The sequence below is a fragment of the Equus przewalskii genome, chromosome 25 (assembly GCF_037783145.1).
Source record: "Equus przewalskii isolate Varuska chromosome 25, EquPr2, whole genome shotgun sequence".
In the NCBI taxonomy this organism is placed as follows: domain Eukaryota; kingdom Metazoa; phylum Chordata; class Mammalia; order Perissodactyla; family Equidae; genus Equus; species Equus przewalskii.
Window position 1 is genome coordinate 8,197,268 of NC_091855.1, and position 26,631 is coordinate 8,223,898.

Consider the following 26,631-nt stretch of genomic DNA (forward strand, 5'->3'; position numbering starts at 1 on the left):
GCTGCTCAGCAGACACACAGATGTTTATGAAATGAAGGAGGAGCAACTAGGCCAGAAGTCCGAGAACCCATGCTGAGGTGCCCTTTGGCAGCTCATGTAACTCTCCTGTAGGTATTTTCTGTCTGTAAAACTAGAACTAGTACTAATTATCTTCTGACTGTGGTGCTAACATGGGATGATACCTGGAGGGTGCTGTGGAGGTTTAAATATTTTTGCAATTAAAAAAAAATTTAAATAGAAAGATATTTGATTATAATTGGTGACTTTTCCCTCCTAAAATAAATTTATTAAAAATTTTTACAGCCTTTGAAATTGATATATTTGGTATAGGCATTCAAAGCACAGTTGACCATAATTGGTACTTATGAGGAATTGTTTAAAGCATATGCAACAATGCATGCAGGTATGCATTTATTTGTTATTAAATTATTCAAAAAATATGTAGAATCTAATATGTACCAGGCCCTGGGAAACGTGCTTCCTTTCGACACCCAAGCTGTATACTTGGCCAAATGGTTTTGGGTTTTGTAAATCTGCTTTATTCTGAAGAATGCTACTAGAATTTGCTGTACAAAATACACCATTGACTTATTGTTGGGATATTTCTGAGCAGGTTTGTAACCACTTTCAATGCACTCTTTATGAAGATGCGCTAAAGCAGTGGTTCTCAAACTTTAGCCTGCATCAGAATCACCCTGGAAGGGCTCAAAACCATCGATTGCTGGGCCCCACCTCCAAAGTTTGATTCACTAGGTTAAGGGTGGAGCTTGACTATTTGCATTTCAAAGAATTTCCCAGGTGATGCCGATACTACTGATCTGGGGAGCACACTTTGAGAACCACTGTCAGACATTTTTGTAGACCTAAGGGCCTTGGGAGCTCTGCTCCTCCTGAGAAATCGGTGAGGTTTCATTACGGTTGTTAACGTGAATTGTGTTCGTGATCCTGGTTCCCTTTTGGCTTCGCTTCAGAAATTCAGATTCAAATTTGGAGCTCAACTTCAATCAAAGTTAAACTGTTTACATTTAAACTTGGCCCTAGCCTTGATTGCCTATTTCATTTTCCCCATTCTGATTTTTTACCTATTTATATTTTGCAGTTTTATTATATAAATTCCCATAAACTGACTCTGTTTTGTGAAATATAGTATATATTGATAAATATAATTGAAGTGTTCTCTTCTTGGGCATTTGGCTTTCAAATAAACTCTAAAGTATTATATGTTTTAACTGTTTAATGCATTAGCCATGGGAGTAGTTCTCCAGAAGTGTTGGGTTATGAATAGCACCTAACCAAAGTGGATTGAAAAGAAAAAATGGGATAAGAAGGTAAGAGAGAAAGTTCTAAGGAAAAACATAGCTTTTTTTAAGCAACTGATGCATAGCTAATATGATCTACAAGCAGAAACTTATATGTATATATATTTTTATTGAGAACTCTACTATATAATAGCAAACTGTAGGTTCCTTAGGTTGTTGGATGAACAGGGAAGGGACGGAGCAGTGAGAACAGTGAAGGAAGAACTAATTGTAGTCGTTGCCAGACTTTAGTGGGCATCAGAGTCAGTCGTTTGAGGAGTTTGTTAAATGGATGCTGGTTTGCCAGGCCTGGGGTCGGGGCCTGCATGTGTGTGAAGTACATCCAGGAGATTCTGGCTCAGGGGGCTGGGAGAAGTTCTTGCATTTCTTACCTCCTTAGCACTGGGGAGAAAAATGAAAAGGTGGGCTGTCTTAAAAACTTGCTCTGAGTCTATCCAGTTTTTGGATGAGGAGTTCCTGTTCGGATTTTCTGCAACTCTTTGTGAAATCGGATAGTGTAATGGGCATGATGTCATTGACATTACACAGCCCTAGCTCCAAAAAAAATACTCATTATGTTAGATGGTAGTTGGAAGCAGTTTGTAGCTGATTTCTCTCTCTCTTTCTCTTTGTCTCTTTCCCTCTCTCCTTCTTCTACTTCTGCTTTTAGCTTAAGGGAAGACACTTCACCAACAGCTTGTCTGCAAACAGTTTGGAGAAAGGCAATGGGAATACTTAAAAAAAAAAAAAAACCAGTCTCGGGCTTCTCACTATGGGCCTTCTCCAGGAGTGTGGAGTAACACTAAACCCTGCTGTATGAAAATTAGCTCAGCCTGGGATGTACTGCACCAGATGCGGAAAGTTGGGAACGGGGACAACTTAGCATTAATATGATAATGCTACATGCACAGTCTAGAAAGGTCAGGGATTCTTTTGCACTGCTGCCTCTGACTTTCTTTTCACCCATTTAGTGAAAGCATCATACTTATCACCTATAATACTGTTACTAATTCAGATTTTAATTTCTCTAAGAATTACCTGGATTTAGGGCTCAATGGAGGCAGTTTTTAAAAGAGATTTTTCTTAAATAGATGTTTTCTTTTAGAATAGTTTCTGATTTAGAGAAAAATTGTGCAGATAGTACAGAGAGTTCCCGTCCACCCTACACCCGGTTTCCTCTCTTATTAATATTTTATGCTGGTGTGGGACATTTGTCACAGCTAATGAACCAATAATGATACATTTTTACTAACTAAACTCCCCAGATTATTCGGCTTTCTTTAGTTTTTACCTAATGTCCCTTTTCTGTGTCAGGATGCCATCCAGAATACTCCGTCACATTTAGTTGTCACATCTCCTTAGGCTCTTCAAGTCTGTGGCAGTTTCTCAGACTTTCCTGGAAAGTTTTTGGTGAGCTTAAAACCTTGAGGAGTGCTAGTCAGGTATTTTGTAGAATATCTTTCACTTCGGGTTTGTCTGATGTTTCTCTCGTGGTTAGAGGGGATATGGGGTTTTGGGGAGGAGGACCACAGAGGTGCAGTGCCTATTTCATTACATCACGTCAATCACATCATTATACATTACACATGTCCATCCTATTGACATGACTTATTACTGTTCGTGTGAACCTTGATCACGTGCCTGAGCTAGTGTTGGTCAGGTTTCTCCTATAAAGTTACTTTTTCCCCCTTTCCATACTGTACTCTTTGGAAGGAAGTCACTATGCACAGGCCACACATAGGGTGTAGAGGGTTATGCTCCACCTCTGGAGGGGGACAAAATATAAATACATTATTTGATATTTGTCTGCTTGGCAGATTTGTCTCCTTCCCCTCATTTATTTATTTATTCAATCATTTATTTAGGTCAGTGCGGGCTTGTGGATAATTATTTTATATTTTAGGTTATAATCCAATACTACATTATTTTGCTGCTCACACTGTTCCAGTTTTGGCCTTTGGGAGCTCTTTCAGTTCACTCCTATGTCTCTTTGTGACATCCGTTCTCCTTGTGGCTTTTTTTTTTTTATTCTGGCATTGCAAGATGCTCTTCCTTATTCTGGCATTGCAAGATGCTCTAGGCTCATTTTGTATATTCCCTGCCCCATCCCTGAGATCAGCCATTTCCCCACGGAGCCCTGGTTCCTTTTATTAGAGAATGGTATTAGAAACCAAGTTCTGGGTACTGGGTGTCCTTGTTGCTACTAGGGTGTCACTGCTTCTAGGTCCTCTCAGCTGTGAGAACAAGGAAATAGACGTATGTATACTAACCCCTGTATATACATATATCTGTATTATTATAGATCCATCTGTATCTCTATTAAGGCAAACATGAGTTCATCCTGATGTCTGCAACGCTGGTACACTACTGCGTGGATCAGTCGAGCCTTTCTCCCGTGCTTGGCTGCAGACTTCCACTCCAATAGTGAAAAACTGCTTCCCACTATCCGCCATCCATTTACTTACATGTATAGTGGTTTCAAATGGTTAACCAGTACCACCCACCCCTCAGCTTTCCCAGCTAGAGTTCAGTGCTTATGTGAAGTTCCTTTTGCATAGAGTCTTAGAGTCTCCACTCATTTCCAGAGGTACTTAGGTCAGCACCTTTTCCCTCACTCCCTTCTGAGAGGTTATTTCATACATTTTGCACTCAGCATTCCATCCTGGTATCTCTTGACTCCCTACATGCTTTTTATTTTTTTTAATTGCATTCATTCAGGTTCACTGCTGTAAAGTTCTATGGGTTTTGACAATGCTTAGTGTCCTGCATCTACCTTTACAGCATCATATGGAATAGTTTTACTGCCCTAAACAATCCCTTGTGCTAATGAAGTCATTTTTAAGAGCTTGAAAGTGCTGCAGGTGGAAGAAATAGGGATAAATAATAGAAAACAGTTTCTTATAGGAAAAGGCAAGGAAAAGAGGCCTTGCCGTTTGCTGCTTTAGGAGAAGGCAAGGTCTGGGGCCCTGAGGATGTGTTCAGGTTAGAGTGATGAGACATGACTAAGGAAATAGTGTGGGGTGGGTTTTTCATTTTAGCAAAAAGCCTCCAAAGAATTCTAGTTCATGTACCTCTGATTTAGATTGGGGAGGGGATGGGAGGGGACAGGTGTCCTGTCTCTGGCCTCTCCACTTACTTCCCAAGCCCTCCAATGGCCTCAGCTCACCATTTGGTTTAACATCCTGCCAAGAGTCCTGGCAACCAGTTGCATCTGAAAGCAGTTCTGGTTTTCATTCCAACTGATGTTCGGAAACTGTTCCGCTGTCAGGCTGTCACCTGGCTGAAGCCCGGGTTGGGTTGCACCTGTGGTTGTGAAACTAGTTCCTAAGAGCAGGCAAAAGTTGATTGAGGAAGAGGTGAGAGAATGGGACAGGTAAACTTTCAGAAACCTTGTGTGACAAATATTAATTAATCAGATTTACCAAAAAGCCATAAATATATTAGGATTCTATCCATAGAGCGGTCTGAATGGTACTCCACGCCTTACAATCCAAATCTAGTTCAGTCCACCCCCAATTTATAAGTCATTTACCTCCGGGTGACTGTGCAATAAGTGGGGACAATGGCGCTATACTTCCCTTACTCAGAAGGGGCTTGTGAAGATCAATGGAAAACGATGTGTGAAACTGCTCGGGGCACCCAAGGCAGACATGGTGCCCTTCTGCACGCTCTTCTTTCCCTTTCGCTGCCTCTTCTTCCTCCCATTCTCTAAACGTAGCTTTGGTTCTTGACTCTGCTCTTTGGATTGTACCCTCTGTGCTTGGGGTCAGCTGTCTTGTGGTTCAGTTGTCTTTATTGTGTGGATAACTTCTGCAACTCTGTCTAGCCCTTTGTTTTGAGTTTCAGGCCCGTCTGTCTTTTTGACAAACATTTCTACCTGAACGTCTCCCTAAAAAATCCATATGGTTAAAAATTAGAGTCATTCTAAACCAACTGATTGCCAGATTCTTTTACTTCTTCTGGGATAAGTCTTACAGGCTTCCAGATACTAGAGCCCTTTTCGGCTTTTCGTCATCCACCCCTCAGCCGCCAAGTCATACTGAGCTCCTTTTGTGATGTTTTCCTCCTGTCTGCTCTGCCGCCTACCTGTACCTTTGGAGTAGACTCTAAACTGTGCCCGCTACCGCCGCTCCAGTCCACCCACCTCTAGCTTGTCTTCAGACCTGTATTTTACTATTGTGAGTCTAATTTTCTTAACTTAAATTTAAACTCAGCTTGGCATCCGAAGCCCAGCTTGCATTTCTAGCTTCACCTTGCAACTCAATTAAACTGCATACAGTTTAGCTGGACTGCTTTCGTCTGCAGCATGTGGCTTCTCTCCTTTTTTGGAGCTGCTTCCTCCGTGTGCCATGATACCACACTTGGGTAAGTCTTCCCACCTCTCGGATTGTGTCTCTGTTCTTCTTTCTTTCACCTCCTAAATGAATTTGCTTTCTCATTTCTCCCTTTCCTGTTCTCTTTCTTGAAAAATTTCAGGCTTTTAGTGATCACCTTTTGGGAAGGATTCCTAAATAAGAACCCCAGCCCTATCTTCATTCCACAGGTTTTCTTTATTTCTAACTTCTTGCCAGATGTTTCTATTTGGGTACCTTTGTGTCAAATTTGAACTGATTTCCTTTCTTCTAAACATGTTCCTTCCCTTTGAGTTCCCTGGTTGATTAATGGCAACAGAGGTTGGCGGACTTTTTCTGTAAAGGGCCAGACAGTAGATATTTTTGGCTTTGTGGGCCATAAGGTCTCAGACACAACTACTCATCTCTGCCTTTGTAGCACAAAAGCAGCCATAGATAAAATGTAAATCATATGGGTGTGGCTGTGTTTCAGAAAAAACTTTACTTCAATAAAACAGGCAGTGGGCTGAAATTGGCCTACGGGCCATAGTCTGCTGACCCCTGATCTAGGTCACTCAGGCCCAAAATTCAATACTTCTTTGACTGTTCTACTGCTTTTGTTTGCTCTGTTCATATGGTTTTTAATTTCCGCTGGTTCCACCCTTATGAAAACTTTCACATTTCTAGACCATAGCTCTCTCCCATTCATTGGTCTAGTAGACAAAGTGCCCCTTTTACATGTTACTCTCCATCAAATTTACATGATCAGAGCCTTCCGGTGACTCTCCTTGGTCTATATAAGAAGGTTAAAATTCTCTAGGGCAGCTCTGTCTACGGTTTTGCTTCCAACCTTCTCTCTTACTCCCCTGGACACTCCTCCATCCACACTGGTTGAGTTCGTGTTCTGATATTGGTTCTATCTCTGCTCACCATGTGCTCCTGACTCACAATGCCTTTGGGCCTCAACGCAGGTCTCATTCTCAGGTGAAGCTCTGCCCCCGCCCAGGGATTGCTCCTTTTCTTGATCTTACTAATGCTTTTGATGTTGTCTTTACCCGTTCAGTTGAGACTGCATTGGGCTGTGTTTTATATCTTTGTGTATTTTATACCCCTCCATCTGAACTTTAGGAAGCTGTTAAGGATGGCCCAGTAGACACTCAGTCAACGTGGGGAATGGTCACACATTGAATGCTTTGTCTTACCTCCAGATCTGCTCCTCCCTTTGGAGTCCCTGTCTCAGTTAATGGCACCAGGGATGGTCATCAGCCCTGGATACTCTACGTGACTGCTCCATCCCACCTCCAATTACAAAGTCCAGCTGCTGCTCCCTCCTCTGCCTTTCCCCTGTCTACCTCCTCCTCCTCCATCCTTTCTGCTGCTGGCTTAGCTCAGGTCACCTCATCCTTCACTGTGGCCACTGAAATAGCCTTCTAACGTGTATCGCCACCGCCAGCATCTCTTCCCTTGTAAGCTCAAGACTCTGTCTATAGGGATCTGTCATGTAGTTTTGATCCTGTAACTTTGTGGATTGAAACCCCTTAGTGGCTCCCCATTGCCTTGCAATAAGGGCTGGGTAGCCTCCCAGCGTGCCATGAGGCCATTACTTATCTGATACCCTGTCCTCTCCAGCCTCGTTTCTGACCTGTCTCATTTACACGGCCTAGGTTCAACCATAAGTAACCCCTAGTGGGTCCTCTGTGCATTTGCACGTACTTCATCTCTGTTTGCATGCCTCCCCTTCCCTGGTCCAGCTGGGACCTGCTACCTGAATTTCTAGGTGGGGCACAAATGTCCCTTCTTCTGCAGAGCTCTCATCTCTCCTGCCTCTGGAAGACCTAAAGGAGGAAAGATGTTGTCGTAGGATGACCTTTGGGAGAGAGACTTGGGCTTGATGTATTGTCTGATGTTCCTTCAGGTTCACAGAGTCTTCTAAAGTTTTCCTAGAGCCTGAGCAATGAGCAATAAAGTCTATGAAACATCTTGAATGCTTCAGTATGCTAAAATGTAGTTTTGACTTATTCCTTGCTTTGGTTTTGCTATAGCTTTTGCTTTCTTCTATCATTACTATAGGTGATGAGAGTCAGCAGTGTAGGATAATTCTGGACTTGTTTATTTATATATATAAAAATATATATTTATAGATATGTTTATATATATTTATTTAAATATACATAAAAGTAATATAGTATTCTTTTAACCTGACATCTTCAGTGTAAAATGTTAGGATAGGGGAAGAGTGGGAGGGAATTATTTGATTGCAAATATTTAATATACCCCTGTTTACTCTAAAAAAGTAACTTGCACCTGTGGCAAAACTTACTAGACTCTCCGTCTCCTAAGATTTCTCCTTTCTTGTGGGAGCTTCCCCTCAGAGAACGAGGCTCACTGTGGAGCTGACTGCGCTCCCCAGGCAGCCCATAGCGGCTGTGAGGCAGCTGAGCAGAAGGGTGACCTTGGACTACATGCTCACCTCCAGCCTCAGTCAAACGGCCGCCCGTCCCTTTTGTTTAATACCTCATCCTGGCAAGGGCAGACTATGTTCTCTTTCTGGAAGGGTCTATGGAGCAGAAAAGAGAAGGCTCGAGATCATGTAGAAAGTGCCCTTTTAAAGTGTTCTTTAATATGAGGGATATGCAGTATGGAGAGAGAACGCAAGTGTGGTTCCTCTCTCACTTCAGGGTCTGCTCCAGCATGAGGTCCTTGGAGACACCTTATTGAAGGAGAAGGAAAATGCCTCCTTAGTTCTGGAGGGCGCTGTTTCGAAAGGCCTCTGCTGGCTTCCAGGGCAGGCGTTGGGCTTCTTCAGAATAACTCAGCCCACCCTTTCTGGTTCATCAGTAGCACCAGCAGCTCTGGACCAACTGATGGGCTGGGCAGATGCCTTCAGAGGCTCTGTCCTCATTCACGAAGGTGTCAGGCAGGCCTTCCAGCACAGAATTAAACTTCCTAGGAGGCAAAGGAAGAGGAACTGGAGTGGAGCATTTTGAAGAGCCTAAGGCATCTTTCATTTAATTTACATTTTTAATCCCTTGGATATTAGAGTCAAAGACTGAGAGACATACACACAGCACTTCTTACATATAGTAGACCATTTCTATCTATCCTTGGCCCTCTCCTTGGCAGAGAAAAAATATTTTAGTCCTCAGACATATCTAGTCTTGACTATTTATTCTTGATTTTTCATTATCGGCAGAGAAACTTTGAAAAATTAATTTTAATGCAAAAGAGATTTAGTTTTGCCAGAAGATATACTTTTCACACTGGAACATAGAGGTAATGGGCTCTGAGTGGAAGTAATTCTAAATTTAAATTTACAGTGATTTTCTGGGTATATTTAGCAGGGCATGGGGAAGAGTTCTCGTGAGGCTTAAGTATGCATTTTAGAGACAGGCTCTTTAGTGGCCTTCAAATGTCTTTACTTGCTCTGTGGAGCTCAGAAATTGTTTCTGACTTGGAATCATAGAATATTAGGTATGAAAAGAACTTAAATGCTAGTCCACCCTTGTGTTCCAGGTGCAGAAGGCAGATGACCTATCACGAGAGCTGTTGTCCCAGGCCGGAGCTCTTTGCCCACCGCCCCCTCTGACCACACAGAGGGTCCAGACTTAGCAAGATGAGGATTTAGCCACTAAATAAAGGATAGTATTTTCCTTCACTTAGATTTCAGTCAGATTTGACAAGGCTCGCTTTACTGTGCAGTTTTTGCCATCATCTTTTTCTGACAGTTTTTAATCTGTGGGACGTCTTAGTGTGCTTTTAACACACCAAATCGTCTGATTGTTACAGAGATGAAAATAGAAAATCAGCAGGGATGTGGGATTTGCCTCTTTCACCTCCTTCTCCTTTAAACTCCTTCCCGTGGCGAGGGGACGTGTGGTGTGTCTGCAGCACATGACACTGACTGGGTCCTCCAGGCAGCTGACTAATGGGGCCTGAGCCGCCTGCTGCATTTGCCCGGCCCCAGCATAGACTTGCCACACTTAGCAGCTCCGGCTTTGTGCCAGCTTTGGGAGCCATCAGGTGACGCTGTCAGGCTGGTGCCACTCCCACTGGCCTTGGCATGAGGAGGCGAGGCTGGATCACTGAGGGCTACCCTTTGGCAGGGAGTATCCTCAGGTCCTGATGGCACAAGTCTTGCCCAAGTTCCCAGGGGAGACGAGTGATGTGATGGCCTAAGTGCCAGAAGCCCAGGCAGGCTGGCTTCGCGGGGAGCAGAAGGCTGAAGGCAAATCTGCAGCACCCGCAGGCAGATGCTGTCACAGCAGCCTAGGGGGAGGCTGGTGTGGAACCGGTGTGGGATCTTCCCTGGGTCTGGATCTTGGCTCGGCCTTCACTGCTGGGTGACCTCCATGAATTCCCTAACCTTACTGAGCTCCCGTTTTCCCGTCTGTATGATGATGGTGGTGATACTTAACTTACAAGTGGCGAAGGTGAGAAATAATGTAGGTTAGGCACCTTGCAGGGCTCCTGCACATCCATAAGCCCAAAACATAGTAGCTACTATTTCTATTATTGAAGAACACAGCCACAGGTCTCCTCATTGGTTATTGGTACAATTCTGTAAGACTTTTTTTTTTTTCCTTTAGGAATTTGAACTCTTATTTTCAAGCCTGACAGTTTCAGCTGGAAGAGAATTTTGAAATGCTTTATCATGTTTTAGATTCTCTTGTTACTTATGCCTAGAGTAAGACTTAGAAAAGTTATAGAAACGAGCCACCATGCCAAGAATCTGAGTATCCCAGATGTCTGATGTCTGGCTCAAGGCCCATGGAGTCTAGGTGAACCCTCTAACTTTGCCCAAATAAAGGATCATTTTTTTCTTTTAATATGCTAGATCCCTTCGCTTATCCCAGACGGAGATGAATATTAAATAGCCAGAAGTTTCCTGTCTGTGATCAATTCTAATGCCTTTTGTGAAGGGAAATGATTATAAATTATTACCAGTTAATTAAATGAGTGTTTCCGTTGAGTCCTGTGTGCAGGCTTTTATCTAAGCCTGTTTAGAATCATGGAACATTAGAGCTAGAAAGGTTTTTAGACAACCTCTCATTTCATGGACAAGGAGACTGAGCCGGGGATGTAAGTGACTTGCCCAGCTTCTGCAAGGTGATGCCAAGGGAAAGCAAATGTTGGCTGAGGGAGTGTGTGTGGGGAGGGAGGGGTGCTGGGGCTCTGCTGGGCACAGCAAGGGAACAGAGGAGGATCCCTAAGCAGGGGCCTGGGTAGTCCAGTTGCTACTGGTACGCCTTGGAGTCGTCTTGGAGCACTTTTATATTTTATGATGTTTTGTCACATAGTATTTATTACAGCATAAAATACCATCATTCCTGATTCCTCAAAAAATTAAAAATAGAACTACCATACGACCCAGCTATCCCACTACTGGGTATCTACCCAAAGAGCTTGAAGTCAGCAATTCCAAAAGTCTTACGCACTCCAATGTTTATTGCAGCATTGTTTACAATAGCCAAGACATGGAAGCAACCTAAGTGCCCATCAACAGATGAGTGGATACAGAAGATGTGGTACATATATACAATGGAATACTACTCAGCCATAAGACAGAACAAAATTGTCCCATTTGCAACAATGTGGATGGACCTTGAGGGAATTATGTTAAGTGAAATAAGCCAATTAGAGAAGGACAATCTCTGTATGACTCCACTCATATGAGGAATTTAAAAATGTAGACAAGAGAACAGATTTGTGGCTACCAGGGGAAAGGGGGGTAGGGGGTGGGCATAAGGGGAGAAGTGGTGCACCTACAACACGAATGACAAACAATAATGTACTACTGAAATTTCACAAGATTGTAACCTATCATTAACTCAATAAAAAAAAATACCATCATTCCTATTTTATGGGTGATGAAATTGAGATGGTCAAATGACCTTCCAGTTCAGCTCATTAGACCAAATCAATGGATATTTGTTGAGTGTTTACTTGGTTCAAGGAACTCTGCTAGGCCTTTGGAGTATAAAAGTGTCAAATCCCGCTAGAATGGAGCTTACAGACTTAGTGTAAGCGATGAGATATAAGTATGTGAAATTTTACCTAATTGCTCAAGGGCATAGACATGTGTTAAGATAATATCTGAGACAGGAATTTTGAGACTGCGGGATCAATGTGCATGTCAAGATCTTCCTGGCAAAAGTTCCTTCCTTCAGCTCCTGTACCTGCATCATCTTTGCCAGGTGCATTCGTTACCCATCCTGCCTGTCGCCCTAGGGAGCTGCTGTGGGAAATCCTGAGCACCTGGCAATGATCCCGACCCCAGGACTAATTCAGTAAAGGTTTGAATAAATAGAAAGGTGAAGTGAAGAGAGAAAGGCTTTCCAAGCAGAGACAACAGCATGAGCAAAGGTGTGGCCGTGCCACAGAAAGGAGACAGGCCCGACTAGGAGAGCCAGTTTAAAGAATGGAAGCTTGAAAAGAAGTTTGGATAAGTTAGTATCCCAAGGTGACCTGGAAAGCCACGTGAAGCAGAGTGAGTTTTGTTCTGAAGGCATTGGGAAGCCACTGGAAGCTTTGATGGGGAAAAGTTGACAGCAGCACTTGGAGAGGGTATTTGGGCAATGAGGTGTAGATACTTCTTTTGTTTGTTTGTTTTTATATCACAAAAGTTTTAAATTTCAGTGTAGTCCAATCTGTCAATTATTTTTTGTTGCTTGTACTTTTTTCTTTTTCTTTTTTTTTTTGAGAAAGATTAGCCCTGAGCTAACTGCTGCTGCCCATCCTCCTCTTTTTGCTGAGGAAGGCTGGCCCTGAGCTAACATCCGTGCCTATCTTCCTCTACTTTATATGTGGGACACCTACCACAGCATGGCGTGCCAAGTGGTGCCATGTCCTCACCTGGGATCCCAACCGGCAAACCCTGGGACGCTGAAGTGGAACATGCGAACTTAACCGCTGCGCCCCTGGGCTAGCCCCGCTTGTACTTTTGACGTCATATCTAAGAAACCATTGCCTAAAGTCAGGAAAGTCAGGAAAATTTACTCCTATGTTTTCTTCCAAGAGCTTTATAGTTTTAGTTCTTACATTTAGGTCTATGATCCATTTTGTGTTCATGGTTATCTGTGGTATGAGGTAGGGACCCGCCTTCATTCTTTGCACATGGATATCCTGTGGTCCTAGCACCAGTGTTAGAGTCTTCTTTCCCCATTTAACTGTTTGATACTCTCATGCCCCTTTTTATTCCCTCTGCACCACCTGTCCTGTTTCTCTAAACCCTGTTCCAGCCAACCACTGATATGTTTTCTACCACTATAGAAACTATATGTTTATAGTCATATAAAACTATGTTTTCTTGCCTTTTCTAGACAGAATGTACTGTTTTTTGTTTGGTTTCTTTCATTTAGTATACTTCCATGTTGTTGCATACATCAGTAGTTTATTCTTTTTCTTCTTGAGGACTATTCCATTGTATGGGTATACCACTTTTTGAAAATAGCTCCTGTGAGCATTTGCATATATATCTTTGCCTGAACATACACTGTCTTTATTCTTGGCTAAATACCTAGGAGTGGAATAGCTGGATCAAATGAGAGATGTATGCATAACTTTTTAAGAGAATGTCAAACTGTTTCCAAAGTGATGGGAGCCTTTTACAGCCCTGTCAATGGTGTGTGAGAATTCCGCTTGCTTGATGTTCTTACAAACACTTAGTATAGTCAGACTTTTGAATGTTAGCCATCCTAATAGCTGTGTATTGTTATTGCACTGTGGTTTTAATTTGCATTAATCCAATGACTAATGATGTTGAACTTGTTTTTATGTACTTATTTGCCATCTGTCTATCTTCTTTGGTGAAATGAAGTGATGGAACCCACTTTTTGAAAGTTGGTTTGTTTTGTTTTCTTATTAATGAATCTTGTAAGTTCTTCATTCTGGATACAAGTACTTTATGAGATAGATGATTCACAAATATTTTATCCTAATCTGTGTCTCGTTTTCTCATTCTTTTAATGGTATCTTTCAAAGAGCAGAAATTTTCATTTTGGTGAAGTTCAATTTATCATTTTGTTCTTTCATGGATTGTGCTTTTGTTTTCATATCTAAGAAATATTTGCCTAACCCAAGGTCCCAAAGATTTTCTCTTAAGTATTTTTCTTGAAGTGTTAGTGTTTTCGGTTTTGCGCTGAGGTCTATGATCCGTTTTGAGTTGATTTCTGTGTGAGTTACGTGTATGAGTTGAAGTTCACTCTTTTGCATATGGATGCCCAGTGGTTACGGCACCAGTTTTTGACACTGAGTTTTTGTTGATTTATCTATTTGTGCATAAGAATGTCATTTTTTTAAAGGCCATTGCTTTCTGGGTTTAGACAAGGGCCCGGGTGTTGCCGTCCTCACCAATAGAAGGGGCCTGTAGGAAAGAGGAGTTAGTGTCTTCGTTTCTGCCTGAATGATTGTTACAGGAAGAATGCTGAGTGTGTCCATTTCCATGTTGGGCCTCCCTAGTGCCCTGGCCTCAGCCCTGTTCCGTTGGATGTTCTGTCAGTGCTTTCGATGATGACGTAGCTAACCCAGGCCCTGATTGGGAAGGCTGTAAAGCTGAGAAGGAGAGTGAATGAACTGACTGGATTTGGAATCCAGCGAGCCTTGGGGCCTGGAACAACAAGTTGAAATTCTAGAGAAAAAATATGAAGCTCTTAGGATTTGGGGCCTAACCACTGAACAGAATGTAGGAAGCAGAGCCTTAAAGCACATAGAAAAGATGCAAAGATTTTAGTTGATGACAAACTCAAGCTTGGTCACAGGGGCTTCTCAAAGTCCTTGTGTAGTCTTTGCTGCATCAGTAAAGGGCTGTCACTGTTGAGCTCAAGGTTGGTGATAACCTTGCTTTCCCCTGTTAAGGTCAGGTTACACCTGCAAGCTGATGTTCGCTCTTTAATGGGAGTATGGAGAAATTGGGGCATATCTGAAGGAAACTGGTCACAATGATAAAGGAGGAGAAAAACATGTGCTATAGAAAGCAGCTTGGGCTATCCATGTTTGTTAATTTATTTACTCATTCACCATATCATTTCAGTCCTTTTATGTGCAAGGAAGGTTCCTAAAGGACAGGGCATAATAACTACAACATGATGTGGGTTCCAGCAATGGTTTCCATGATGGTGTAGAGTTGCCCAACTGTCTAAAAGAGGTCTGGGACGGTCTTCCTGTAAAGGTGAATTTTGAGTTGAGTCTTGATGGACAAATAGGAGTTTGACAGATACAAAAGAGAGGAAAGGATTTTCCAGCCAGAAAGATTGCATGCCCAAATCCCTAGGCAGTAAGCTTCAGATAGGGAATGCTTGTTTTTCACAATTTTGACTACGTTCTCCAGTATGCTGCCTGACCCATAACACATTTTATTGATCTCTCAGATTAAATGAAATAGCATGCCTCCCTGGAGAGTCTACAAGTAATTAAAAGAGGCTGAGATGCAGGTTGTTTGTATTTAGGATGGTGGGGACACAGCATGCAGGGCTATGTGCCAGCTGACTTTGGACCTTATCATGGAGGGGAGAGGATAGACTGAAGGAGTTTAAGTTAGGAAGTCACATGGTCAGATTTTCATTTTTGAAACATGTCACTGGCAGCAGCTGGGCAGGGGAGTGGGGCAGCCAGTCTGGAGACAGAAACCAGCTAGAAGGCCATTGCAAGAGGCCAGGTGAGGGATGGTGGTAGAAGTGGAAAGGAAGGGGCAGGTTTAGGAGAGGCTCAGAAAGTGGCCTTTGTGGGATCTGGTAGAATTATGTGTATGTGGTAAAGAGCCTGGCTGCTGGGTAGATGGTAGAATCAGAGGTGTCAGTTAAGGGGTACAAGATGAGAAGTTGAACTCTGGACATGTTGATGTGTTGAACTAAAGGAAATTGTCTCAGTGGGACACTGAGATGGAGACTTTCAGAAAGGTGCATATATAGGTTTGGGAGTGAGCTCCGTGCTCGAGACTTATGAAATGAATCTGACTACACCCCCTTGGAGGTTCTGATATGTCTGGTTCTTTCTCCTACTCCTACCCCAAAGAATCCCAGATGGTTTTGAAATCATGAGTCTGAATCTTCCAGTGGAAGGAAAAGAGGACTTAGGAGCAGCAAGATTTAAAGGCAATCAGAGAGAGAGAATGCTGGAAAGGAGTCTGAGAAAGAAAGTTAGAGAAGAGCAAGAGGAGGACCAAGGAAGAAAGCTGCCTTGGAAGGAAGGAGTAAAGAGATTCATGAAGAAGCATGTTGTTAAGAGGATGAGATGCTGCAGAGAGATCAACTGAGACGAAGACAGATGCAGCTTTGGATTTGACCCCATGGGACATGCTGAGCTTGCAGGAGCTGTTTTGATGCTGCAGGGAGGCAGATTGTAGGGGATGGCATGGATGTTAGAAGGTGTAGAGGGGTGGTGATAATTGTCTTTAAATATTTGACTTATTCTCTTTGGCTGTCAATTTGGATAAGTCTTTTGGGTGCAAGTGATAGAAAAGCCTGCTCAAACTGGCTAAAGCAAAAGGAATTTATGGACTCACTTCCCTGAAAATCCAGAAGAATCAAGCAAAGCTTGATCCATGGGTTTAAATGATATCAAGACGTGGTCTCTGTGTCTCTCAGGTCTCCTTTCTCTGCTGGCTTCATTCTCCAGCCCAATGTGGTGACAAGGAGGGTGCTGGGCACTCCCAAATTTATGTCCTTCCAGACTGAAGTTCAACAGAAGTGAGATCTTGTCTCTTCCTTGTAGGGGATTCCTAATTGGACCCACTTGGATTTTGTGCCCAAACCTGAACCAGTTACTGAGGGTAGGGAATAGCACTTACTCAGATGGCCAGATGTAGGACTATGTGTCAGCTCCATACCAGTCGTTGTGGCTGGAAAATTCAGTGCTCTGATTGGCCAGTCCTGGGTCACATGTCCACTCTGGAACTAGGGGTAGAATCCCAGCTGAACCATTTGCACTGCATGTGAGGGAGGGATAGTTCTCAAATAAAGCTGAAGTGCTGTTCTCAGAAGCTGGAATGGATGTTCTACCTAGAGAGAAAATATCCACTGCAGCTGTAGGGGCAGAACTAGGGTCAATGAATGGAAACTATTGGCTACTGCAATTCTGCTCTTAGAGAAAGATATTGTCTGGGTGCCGGGGTGAAAGAAGCCAGCTGTGAAGGTAGGCTGTTGGCTGTCAACTGGAGGTATGTAAGTGACCACTGTGAACAGATGACAGCAGCCCATCAGCACGGTGTAGATGGAACAGATAACCTCTATGGCCAGGTTTTCCAAACTGTCTCTCTGTGACACAGTAAGGAATACATTTTTACGCTAAAACATGGTATACCCTTATAAATGCATAGAAAAAACAGAAATTTCATGACATAGTACTTCTCCTTACTACTTGGTGCGTTTATATTTTCTGTTCCATTTTATTCTACTTAAAATCCCTGTTGTGTGCAACATTGTTTTCATGTCCCACTAATGAACCTCGACCTGCACTTTGTGCAGCCCTGTTCTAAGGTCAGAGGTCTTGCATGGACTAGGCTTGAAGACGGCGTTTGAGTCTGACTTGCCCACTGCAACAGTGGCATTGGTCAAAGCTGCAGCAGCAAACCTGTTCTACTTGTACGGGCTCCTGATTCTCAGTGGTGGAATCTCCTGCCATCTGTCATAGCAACTTCTGACTCGTCGGGGTAGAGTAGCCTTCTTTGCAGGCCCGTGGGGCAGTGTCGGAGGGAGTTTACGGGCTGGCCATGGGCTGGAAGATCACAGAGGCGGTCCCGGCCGCCTGTCTGTCTGGAGGCTGGGAGCAGCTCCTTCTGTGCCTGCAGCAGCTTATGTTGTGAGGTCGAATGTGTGCGCATGTGTGTGCTGTCTGCCAGGCCTTTATAGTGAAGAGGAGGGAGTGGCTTTTAAAAATAACATATTTTTGACTTGAAACAAGTCAAGGCAGAGAGTAGAGACAATTAGAGACTGACATCCTGTTTAGTCATCTCTCCAGAGAACTCTATTTTCAGAACTGTTCTATAAAGGTGCACACGTGGTTTTAAGATAGTTAAGGGGATATGGTTAAGTTAGCAGTAGTCATGATGCAAGTAGCTTATTCAAACGCTGGGCTGATCTCCAGTGTGGTAACCACACTGTGGCAGATTTTATGAGGAGAAAGGGAAGGTTTATAAGAATAGGCTACTCTACAGGTAAAGCTTTCTGAGTCAGTACAAAACAGGCGTCTTTTGTTTTGAAAAGTACATAACCGAGGTGTGGTGTTACAAAATATGTGTTGGTGAGCTAGGGTAAGGTCAGTGCGTTTTCTTTTTCAGTCTTTGTCACCTATAGGTACAATAAAAATAGTGAATAGTACTGCTAAGTCTCTTTGAGATCATCTGATGGAAGCCATGGCAGAAATGCTGACTAATGATGTCACGGACTTTCAGATGACAACAGTGACCCTAGGGGTGGTTAAGGGCCTTGCCCAGAGTCCAGAGCCAGCTGTGGCAGTCAGGCTAGAGTCCATGTCCTGGTCTAGTTCGGGGCCCTGTCCACCATACCATGTGATTAGCAGCTTTTTAAAATTTAATATTCTACAAATGACCATCCGTATCTATACTCAGCTTCTTTGGACTTCTCTCTCTCTTAGATGAAAGGCCAAAGGCAGAAATGGGGCCAAACTGGACAATATTTTATTTACAATTATAAATTCATGTATTTGAGTCCAAAAGAACCTCACGATTCAAGGCTTAGAGATGTTCATGGGTAGTTCAAGGTTAGCACCAGCACGAAGAGGGCAGAGCCTGCCTACCTGGGCTGGTGTGATTAGAGCAGATGTGGAGGGCATGCCCCAGGATGCTGCCTGAAGGTCTTTGGGACAGTGGAGTGTGTGCAGAGGATGGGACCTAGTGAGAAGGCTTCAAGCTCCCTTATTTGCAGAATGTACATCTTGGTATCTCAGCTCATAGAGAACTTTAAGGAATCTTGATCCTCCTGTGCGCTGTGAGGGGGGTGAATGGAAAGCTCCTGAACTGCCTGCCCTAGTGCTTCCTGAAGAGCACCCACACGTAGGGGGAGATGCTGTGGACAGAGAAAGCACTGCCCTTCATACGTTTTACTCCCTAAAAGCTACAGGTCTGCAGTTGACCATGCCACATTTGTTCATTAGCTTGTATGTTGCCATTATTTCTCTATGTCATATACTTACCATGCGGTTTAATAAAATGCTGCTCTTATAAATGGTGTGCATAAGATAGGGATGTCTCCAAAACAATGACCAAGTCATAATGTGCTTCTCGACATCATGAAGAGCCAAAGTAGAAGAGGGTAAAAGTCAAGAGAAGGGAAACATTGAAAGAACTGTTTCTTTTAGATTTGCATTTTCAAGCCTTACGGTTCCTTGTGCTTTCCCTCGATTCTTGCCCCTCGGCTGTTGAATGAGACTTAGATCTGATTAAGACTGTGATTTGCACATTTAGACCTCTCTGTGAAGAATTACTTGAGGCCCACAAAAAGTACTTTAAGATTAGAATGTAACTTTTTTTTTTTTTTTTTTTCTTTCTAGGTGGATCTGGAGCCAGAAGGGAAAGTATTTGTGGTAATAACCCTAACAGGGAGTTTCACTGAAGGTAAGAGCGAGTTTTGATTGTTTTCCCGTGTATGTGAAATCTTGGTTCATACTAAGTAGGAATTTCTATCATGGAAATTATAAAAAGAGCATTTTGTATAACACACTTTAAAAAATTCACTGTTCTAAGTTAGGCTGGCTGATTTTTGTTGCCTAATGGTTATTGGTTTGGGTGGCCAGATTAAATATATTTGCTAAATCTGGCAGTCTCGTGTTTTGTTTAACATACTCACTGAATTTTTTTTTTATTCATCATCATCTTAACTGAATTGATTCTTGCCTCTCTTGGTTCAAGTCTCTTAAACTGTACTTTAGATTTGCGTTTTGGGGCCAGTCTTTTAGTTTGCCCTTGAATGTGTTAAGAATAGAAGGATCACATTCTCTTCCTTATAATCTTAATCTCATTCTGTTCTTTAAGAGATTCTGTTCCATTTCTCTGGTACCACCCCCACTTCTAGCTCCTGATTTTTTTTTTAATTGAGGTAAAGTTTATATACAGTGAAAAGAACAGATCAGAAGTGAAGAATTTGAGTTTGACAAATGCGTACAACTGTGTAACCAGCACCCAATCCAAGATAAGAACATTTCCATCACTCTGAATATTCCCCTGTGTCCTTTTCCAGTGAATTCCCTACTGCCAGGGCAATAAATATAGTACTTTGCTTTGTTTTTTCACCGTAGGTTAGTTTTGCCTATTCTGGAAGTTCATGTAAATGGAATTATGTAGTACGTTCTCTTTGTGTCTGATTTCTTTCGCCCAGCATGATTTTTGTGAGATTCATTCATGACATTGGATGTATCAGTATCTTATTCCTTTTTATTGCTGAATATTCCATTATATAAATGTAGCATAATTTGTTTACCCATTCTCCTCTTGGTGGACATTTGGAGTTTTCCCTGTTTTGGGGTGTCATGAGTGCTTCTATAAACATTCTTGTACATAGACTTTTATGGACACGTACTTTCATTTTCCTTGTGTAAACACCCAGCAGCGGAATTGCTGGGTAATAGAGTGGGTATATATTTAGCTTTATAAGAAACTCTCAAATGTTTTTCCAAAGTGGTTGTATTATATACTCCCACCAGCAATGTATGAGAGTTACTCCATGCAGTTACTTCGTGTCGTCACCAACACTTGGTATGGTCATTCTCTTTAATTTTAGATATTCTAGTGGGTATAAAATAGTATCTTGTGGTTTTAATTTGTATTTCCCTGATGATGAATACATTTTCATGTGCTTATTGGTCTTTTTTTCTTTCCAAGTGCCAGTTCAAGTCTTTTGCCCTGTTTTCTGAAATTGGTTTGTCTTTTTATTACTGATTTTTAGGAATTCTTTATGTTTTCTGGATATGAATCCTTTGTGAGAAATATGTATTATGAATACTTTCTCCAGTCTGTGGCTTGCCTTTATTTTCTTCATGGTGTCTTTGAGCAGAAGTTTTTAATTTCTTTGAGGTCCAACTTATCAATCTCTGCTTTCATAGTTTACATATTTTGTGTAAAAACATTTTTCTCTAAGAAATCTGTCTATTATAGTGTCACAAAGATATTTTCCTGTTTTCTTTTAGAAGCTTATAATTTTAGCTTTTATGTTTATGTCTATACTCCTTAAATTAATATTTATGTTAGATGTGATAGAGGGGTTGAGATTTCTTTTCTGTATATAGTAATCTAGTTGTTCTAGCACTGTTTATTGAAAAGACTTTCTTTTTCCCATTGGATCACCTTGGAACCTTTGTCAAAAATCAGTTGACCCCATACGTGGGTCTCTTTTTGGATTGTCTATTATGTTCTGTCGATCCGTTTGTCTACCTTTAGGCCAGTTCCACAGGGTCTTCATTACTGCTGCTTTGTAGTAACTTTTAAGGTTAAGTACTGTGAGCCTTCCAACTTTGTTCTTTTTGTTTGTTTGTTTAAAGTTTTATTTTAGTTATTCTCAGTATTTTAAATTTGGGTGTCAGTTCTAGAGTCATCTTATCCATTTCCACACAAAAGTGTGCTGGATTTTGAATTGAAATTGTGTTGAATCTATAGGTCAATTTGAGGAGAACTGACGTCTTAACATTGTGAGCATCTTCACATCCATAAACATGATGTATCTCTCCGTTTACTGATGGTCTTTAATGTGTCTCCTCTATATCTGCAATATGAGCAATATCGTATAGTTTTCAATATAGAAGTCTTACACATATTTTTAAAAAATTCCTAAGTATTTTAAACTTTTTGATGCTGTTATAAATATTTAAAAAGATTTTATTTTGAAATTGTTTGTTACCAGTATATAGAAATGAAATTCTTTTTGTAGATTAACTTTGTCTCCTGCAACCTTAATAAATTCACTTATACATCCTAGTAGGTTTATTTGTTTGTAGATACCTTAAGATTTTCTATGTAAACAATCATATTGTCTACTAATAAAGACAGTTTTCTTTTTCTTTTCTAATATTTATGGTTTTTATTTCCTTTTCCTGCCTTATTGTGCCTGGAGGCCTATAGGACGCACCTCCTTGCCTCATAACCAATCTTAGAAGGAAGGGATTTAGTCTTTTCCCGTAAGTGTGATGTTGGCTGAATGCATTTTGTAGATGCCCCTTATCGCAACTGAGAAGGTTCCTTTCCAGTTCTAGGTTTCTGATAGGCTTTTTTTTAATCAAGTGTAACTGTTGAATTTTGGCAAATGCTTTTTCTGTTGAGATTACCATATGGTTTTTCTCCTTTTTCTTTATTTTCTAGTAGGGAATTAAATTATTGGCTGATCCCCTTAAAACTGTTAAGGATTTTTTTTTTTTTGTGAAGAAGATTGGCCTTGAACTAATATATATTGCCAATCTTCCTCTTTTTGTTGCTTGAGGAAGATTGTCACTGAGCAAACATCTTTGCCAGTCTTCCCCTATTTTATGTGGGATGCCACCATAGCATGGCTTGACAAGCAGTGCTAAGTCCGTGCCGGGGATCTGAATCTGTGAACCCAGCTGCCGCGGAAGCAGAGCACGAGAGCTTAACCACTACACCACCAGGCTGGCCCCTGTGAAGGCCTTTCAGAGTGGGACTTCTTTACTTTTTTTTTTTTTTTTTTTGAGGAAGATAGGCCCTGAGCTAACATCTGCGCCCATCTTCTTCTATTTTCTATGTGGGACACCTGCTACAGCATGGCTTGATCAGCAGTGCGTAGGTCTGTGCCTGGGATCCAAATCGGCGGACCCCGGGCCTCCAAAGCCGAGCATGCGAACTTGACTGCTACGCCACCCGGCCAGCCCCTTACTTTTTTCCCCCTTACTTTTAGGGCAAATTCCACAGTCCTAGGACATAGTCTTTATTCATAAGACATAGCCAATCTGGCATTTCGATGGAACGCCCGAGATGTTGTAAATCCGTTTGCCTTTGTTGGGGACTCAAGCTTCAAACCGTCTCTCCTGCAGTGGGAAACGGCTGACAGCTCCACGCACTTTGCTCAGCACTCAGGCTCATTTTCTGGACTCGAGGAGTCTCCATCACACGCGCTCAGCTAGGAGGACCAGGGACTGAGGAGTTTACATATTTGGTGATTCTTCTCTCTGTGGCCTCATCCTTTCCAGGATTTCTCTGTTCAGGTTCCAGTCATCTGGTAGTTCTGAATCTTGTCATTTCTTCTTCAAGCCATTGAAACTGTAGCCTTCTGTTTTGAGTTCTGGTCACTCGGCCCTGTGCAGCCTGGGAAGTAATCATGGGAAATGGCCTGTAAATGTGGATCCTGCTCAATGCAATTCTCTTCTTTCACGTGTCAAATTCCCTCTAATTTCTGCCTTTTTTTGGTTCCTCTCCAATGTTTTCAACTATTTGTTTTAAAACATATTTTCTAGGGATTTTAGTTGTTTTTGGTGAGAGGATCAGGCTTTACAAGCTACTCCACCGTCACTAAAATTCTTGTGAAGATTTTTATGCATGAGACTTACTAGTTTGTCTGTTTGATGTGGGCATTTTGCAAATTGGTGACTTCTTCTTTGAGAAATGGTTTTCTCTCCTCCCGGCCAACCATTCTTAGACACGGGGGCAAGTTGTTTCAATGTTAAGATTTTTCAAACTGTCGTCTCAATTGTTGCATCTTATCTTTATGCTCCGATAGTGAAATTAGCAGAAACCTAGGATGCTTGAACATGAAAAAACTGTTCAGATTACAGTGTGGGGTCTTCTGCCTGCTCACAGGTCTTTTTGTTTTGCTTGGTATCCTGGAATTACAGGATTTGTCTGAAAAATGAATCTGCTTATAGGTCAGTTGAGTAAAATGTAGTGTCATCATGACCGAGCACTATTGATAGAACATTCTCACAGCCCATGGAGCATGGGTACAACCATGGTATCGACAAACCGGCAGTGAGAGGAGAGACAGCGAGGAGCGGGGGAGATTCTGAATGTGCTGAACCGCTTTTCTGCATTAAGTTACGAGGGACCACGGAGGAAGGCCATGCATCTTAGACCACGTCTGATTGTGCTGTAGTCGTTACGTGACTTCTTTTCCTTAGAGTTATGCCAGCTCTTTAGGACTACATTTTATTAACGTTCCATCTTCCTTCAATTGTACACTAGAAACATCAGAATACTAGCACTGGAATGCTCCTGGAGGTTCTCGTTGTATTTATTTATTAGATTTAGTGATAAGAAGAAAGGAATGTCAAATCTTATTGGCGTGAGTTTTTACCAGGTCATTGCAATTGTATTCCTTTCAGAGTTGACCCTGGGTAAATTTGTGAGGTAGGCCAAGTCCATCTTTAGTAATTCTACCTCCCCTTTAAGTTAGTCCTTCCTGCTCTCTGTTTCAAACTGTCTCTTAATGCAATAAGATGCCCAGTGATCTCTTTCTACGAACAGATGCTAACAAAGAAGATAGTGAATTCATGGACTAATTCACACTAAAGTGATAGTGATTGATATCTTAATACTCGACCCCTTAGGTGTGTTTGCATATTTTAAAAGATGCGAAAAGGGCCGTTTTATCTGTGAGAAATAGACTTCCAATGTTGAAATTTCAGGAGCTGTGGCATCTATGTGTGGGATGCATTTTGGAACCTCAGATCTGTTCTCTCTCTCTGTGGGAGCATTGTCTTGTCAGTTTGGCTCCTTGGATGGAGCTCAGCTTGAGCTTGCACGTGGCTGCTGCCTTCGAGTACAGCTCCCTTGTCAAATGCAGAGGATATGATGGCTGCCTTTGCAAGTGTGTTATAGGAGGAGGGAATGGAGCCACCACCCCCGCCCCCGACGCTCCTGCCACACCTGTGACAGCAGCCTGAGCCTGGCGCTGTGAGCATGTCCATGCCTTGGCTTTGTTCCTCTCAGCCACACTGCCTTATCCCTGGCCAGAAAGTGATATGTTGGCTGATAGAACATTGGAGCTCTAGTTCCCATCTTGGGTGCTGAAGGGCTTTACATAAAGGGGCAGTATGAGGTCAGGCCTGCCCAGTGTGTCTCAGACTGTGAAAGGGGCATTGGCCTGAGATCCTGGAGGGATTGTCACAGCTCAAGAAGTGTTAGCTGAGCCTCAGGGTATAGCTAATCTATCTTTCAGGATTATTTTGAAGGTCTGATGATACAATGCGTAGGGAGGTGCTTTGCAAACTGTTGAGCACTAGATGAAGTTACACTAGTGGGGTTCTTATCTCCATGTTCCTATTGTCACAGCAGCAATATTTCCGTCGTTCCCTCAGCCCCGGCCTGGGACCCCTTGTATACTCAGCGGGCCTGTTTTATTTTGACGCTAATTTATTTTACACTAGAAACCACAAGGATTTAGTGGACAGTTACTAGCATAATGTTGGCTTGTCACACGCTGTTTTCCTTTCATGGCCTCCTGTAGGAGTTCTGCTATTAGCTCAGATTCTACGGTCCCAAAGCTGTCCTTTAAAAGAAAAAATTGCTCCAACGGGGCTGAGGTCTGTGGTATACAGGACTGGTTGTGAGGAGCTGCTGGCTGCTCCTTGTTTCATCCTGTCTCATTTTCTTATCTTTCACTCCGTAACTGAATTAGCAGCTAAGGCAAAAAGTTTTTATTAAATGTGAGACATGACTGAGAAATGACATGAGAAATACCTGCTGGGTGCAGACCTGTGATCTCATCATAGACGCTGGGCAGATAAAGATGGACAAGAGGTAGACACTTTCCTAAAAGAGCTCATAGGAGACAGGTGGATACACCCGTGTGTGCAGTGCAGGGGCTCAGGCCCCCCTGGAATAAGTCCAAGGCACGGTGTTGGCCCGCAGGAATATGTACTCAGATCAGCCAGCAGGTTTTTAGAGAAAGCGACACAGAGGAGGTGACGGTTAAAGCAAGTTTGAATAATAAATAGAAACGTGGCAGGAGGGGAAGATAGTTCAAGGGGGGAGACAGGGTTAGAGTTAGGTGAGAGAGCAGTGACAGGTTCCAGAAACTGGAAGTAGTGGGGAGGTGCCAAAGGTCGGGGAGTGTGATAGGAGAGGTAGCCAGACACTTGGGAGGGTCTTATGTGAAGGTTTGCTGGGGACAGTCTTAGTTTGTCTGCTAAACCAGTAAAACTGTCAACAGCGCCAGCTTGTGCTCTCAAAAGCGTCCTGGGTTAGATGACAAATTGCATGGTCCCACTACTTTTAGGCTAGTAGAAGTGAAGTGTGCCCGTGAAGGGTTTTAAGCAGAGAGAAACAAGATCTCTCAAGGGGCTAGGGGATACCAGGGTATTAGAGCGTAAGAGGCAACAAGGGTGTGGAGAGCCATTAAGAGACTATGAAAGTTGTCTAAGAGAGATTATTAGAGCCTGAGTTAAGCTGGAATCTGTTGGGGTTGGATGGAGAGGAGGGGACAGCTGTGAGGGATGTGCAGGTGGTGAAACCAACAGAAATCGTCAACTCCTTGGTGTTAGAGATGAAGAAGGATGGGTTTCAGATGATGTGGAGTCATTGACCAGCGTAGAAACACAGTGAGGGAAGATGATGAAGTCAGCTTTGAACAACTGGAGTTGGAGGTGCTTATTGGAAACCCTAGTGGAGACGTCTGGAAGGAAGTGGAAGTAAGAGTCTGGAGTTTGGCAAGAGAGCTGGGCCTGAGCTGTAGCTCTAGGTGTCAGTGGGAGACAGGCGCATGGATGTAGGGCCCCACTGAGAAGATTTAGAGAGAAAATCAAGGCTAACCAACAGCAGAACTCTGTGGAACACCAGCATTTAAAGACTCTGGCTCATGGATTATGATTTGTCAAGTTCAACTAAATTGTGTTGATGGTTTACTTAGTGAACACCCATTTTGTTAATATATTACTTACTCATTCAGTAATGTTTGAGTGCTTACAGTATGTCAGGCACTGTTTCACCGCATGGTATAACATCTCCCAAATTGGCATCAAAGTGTTTGATAATGAAGTTTGAAGAAAAAAATAGAACATAAAGGCTTTGAAAAGTAATGTTGGAATTGGTGTTACCTATAGTAGCTTCAAAATTT

At 42.5% G+C, this 26,631-nt stretch overlaps 1 protein-coding gene across 1 annotated transcript in view; it reads left to right on the plus strand.

The window, feature by feature from the left end:
- Window positions 1–26,631, plus strand: part of PRKCH (protein kinase C eta) — a 213,011-nt gene that overhangs the window by 43,175 nt on the left and 143,205 nt on the right. The window contains exon 2 of the mRNA XM_008529606.2: window positions 19,133–19,196. Within this exon, the coding sequence (XP_008527828.1) occupies window positions 19,133–19,196 (64 nt within the window). The remainder of the gene's footprint in view (window positions 1–19,132; window positions 19,197–26,631) is intronic.